Below are 2,090 nucleotides of genomic sequence, written 5' to 3' on the forward strand. Positions count from 1 at the left end.
TTTGGGGAGGGTCTCTCCAACGTCCAACGTTCACTTGAGAAATGCAACCTCTGGAATCTTCCCTTCCAGCTGCAAAGAGAGGGGGAGGGGAGTCAGTGGGGAAGGGGAGGGGCCCCCAAAATGGGGAGGGGGGCGCAAAGAGGGGGGAGGGGAGACCCCCACCTTGAGCTGGGTGAAAACCTGCCCGGCCTGGCCGTAATCCCAGTCGTTGTCCTGGAGGCACCTGGGGGGAGAGGGGGGAGGGTCGGGGGGAGGGTCTGCAGGGGGCTTTGGGGGGCTCTCGATTCACTTCTGGGACCAGGGAGGAGGAGGAGGATGGAGAACGGGGGGTCCCAGGGGGATCTGGGGGGAGAGTTGAGTTTTTGGGTTGTTTTTGGAATGTTTCGGGGTGGTTTGGGACTTCTCTGTGGTTTTGGGGTTGTCCCCTCTCACTCCTGGGACCACTTGAGGTTCGAGCCCGAATGCACCACAAGGGCTGATTTTGGGGCGTTTAAGGAGGGTTTTTAGGGTTTTCAGGACTCACTTCTGGGACCACTTGAGGTTGATGCCCGACTGCAGGACAAGGGCTGGTTTGGGGGTATTTTTGGGGTATTTTTGGGGTTTTTCAGACTCACTTCTGGGACCACTCGAGGTTCATGCCCGAACGCATCAGAAGGGCTGGTTTTGGAGTATTTCAGGGGTTTTGGAGTATTTCAGGGGTTTTTTTGACTCACTTCTGGGACCACTCGAGCTTCATGCCTGACTGCAGGACAAGGGCTGGTTTGGGGTATTTTAGGGGTATTTCAGGGGTTTTTCGGACTCACTTCTGGGACCACTCGAGGTTGATGCCCGACTGCAGGACAAGGGTCGGTTTTGGGATATTTTTGAGGTATTTTAGGGGTTTTTCAGACTCACATCTGGGACCACTCGAGGTTCATGCCCGACTGCAGGACAAGGGCTGGTTTGGGGTATTTTTGGGGTATTTTTGGGGTGTTTTTGGACTCACTTCTGGGACCACTCGAGGTTCATGCCCGACTGCATGGCGAAGGCCGCCAGCATCTCCTGCTGCTCGGGGCTCAGGGTGGGCACGGGGCTGCTGGAGGGGGTGGGCGCGGGCAGAGCGAAGGCCTTGCGCAGCTCCTCGGGACTCGCCCCCCGCACAAACAGCTCGTCGTTCACCAGGCACAGCCTGAGGGGAAACACGGGGGATTGGGGGGAAAAAAGTGGGATTTGGGGGGAAATGGTGGGATTTGGGAGGGAAACGGTGGGATTGAGGGGAAATGGTGGGATTTAGGAAGGAAATAGTGGAATGGGGGGAAAATGGTGGGATTTTGGGGGGAATTGTGGGATTTGGGGGAAATGGTGGGATTTGGGGGGAATTGTGGGATTTGGGGGGGAATTGTGGGATTTGGGGGGAATGGTGGGATTGAGGGGAAAATGGTGGGATTGGGGGGGAAATGGTGGGATTTGGGGACAATGGGGGTGGAAGGAGAGGGGAGGGCCCACCCCGGGTTGGGACCCTAAAAGTGACCCATTTTTAGGGTCATCCCTTGGCCAAACGGTGGGAACGTGGGAAAAACAGGGACACAGGGAGGTGGTGGTGGGGGGGTCATCCCGTGTCGTTGCACAGCCCCGGGAATGGGGGGAAAACGGGCGGATTTGGGGAAAACGGGCGGATTTGGGGAAAACAGGCGGATTTGGGGGAAAACGGGCGGATTTGGGGAAAACAGGCGGATTTGGGGGAAAACGGGCGGATTTGGGGAAAACAGGCGGATTTGGGGGAAAACGGGCGGATTTTGGGGCAGATGTGCCCCAGGGCCCCTCCCAGCCCTCGCCCAGTCCCAGCTGGGAGCCCGCACTGGTCCCAGTTGGCCTCACCCGCTGTTCCCCGCCGGCACCGCAATGAACATCCGCGTGAAGGCCCGGACGGAATCCCGGGATTTGCCATCAACTGCCGGGAACAGGGAACGGGGTGAGGGGGGAGAAAATAGGGAAGGAAAGGGGGAAAAAGGGGGAGAAAGGGGGGAGAAAAGGGAGAAGAAAAGGGGAGAAAAAAGAGAGAAAAAAAGAGAAAAAAAGGAGAAAAAGAGGAGAAGAAAAAGGGGGGGGGG

General features: G+C 57.6%; 1 protein-coding gene across 1 annotated transcript; it reads right to left on the reverse strand.

Annotated features, from left to right (window-relative positions):
• On the reverse strand, positions 1-1,944 carry LOC113979612 (nuclear RNA export factor 1-like). Its single transcript, XM_027706954.1, has 4 exons — positions 1,858-1,944; positions 986-1,168; positions 163-223; positions 1-69 (listed from the first exon to the last, which is right to left on the reverse strand). Exons 1-4 carry the CDS (start codon positions 1,887-1,889, stop codon positions 31-33), a joined length of 315 nt encoding a protein of 104 aa, XP_027562755.1. The 5' UTR covers positions 1,890-1,944; the 3' UTR covers positions 1-30.
• Positions 1,945-2,090: the final 146 nt, after the last annotated feature.

This window comes from Neopelma chrysocephalum, unplaced genomic scaffold (assembly GCF_003984885.1).
Source record: "Neopelma chrysocephalum unplaced genomic scaffold, ASM398488v2 Primary Assembly neopelma1_85936, whole genome shotgun sequence".
Lineage (NCBI taxonomy): Eukaryota > Metazoa > Chordata > Aves > Passeriformes > Pipridae > Neopelma > Neopelma chrysocephalum.

What these genes read in the sequence shown, in the direction of transcription:
- LOC113979612 (XM_027706954.1), bottom strand. Translation starts at nt 1,889, where the DNA reads ATGTTCATTGCGGTGCCGGCGGGGAACAGCGG. An exon ending in GTGCCGGCGGGGAACAGCGG is followed by an intron (nt 1,169 to 1,857) that starts GTGAGGCCAACT and finishes GTTTCCCCTCAG; the next exon opens with GCTGTGCCTGGTGAACGACG. An exon ending in AGGTTTTCACCCAGCTCAAG is followed by an intron (nt 70 to 162) that starts GTGGGGGTCTCC and finishes CTCTCTTTGCAG; the next exon opens with CTGGAAGGGAAGATTCCAGA.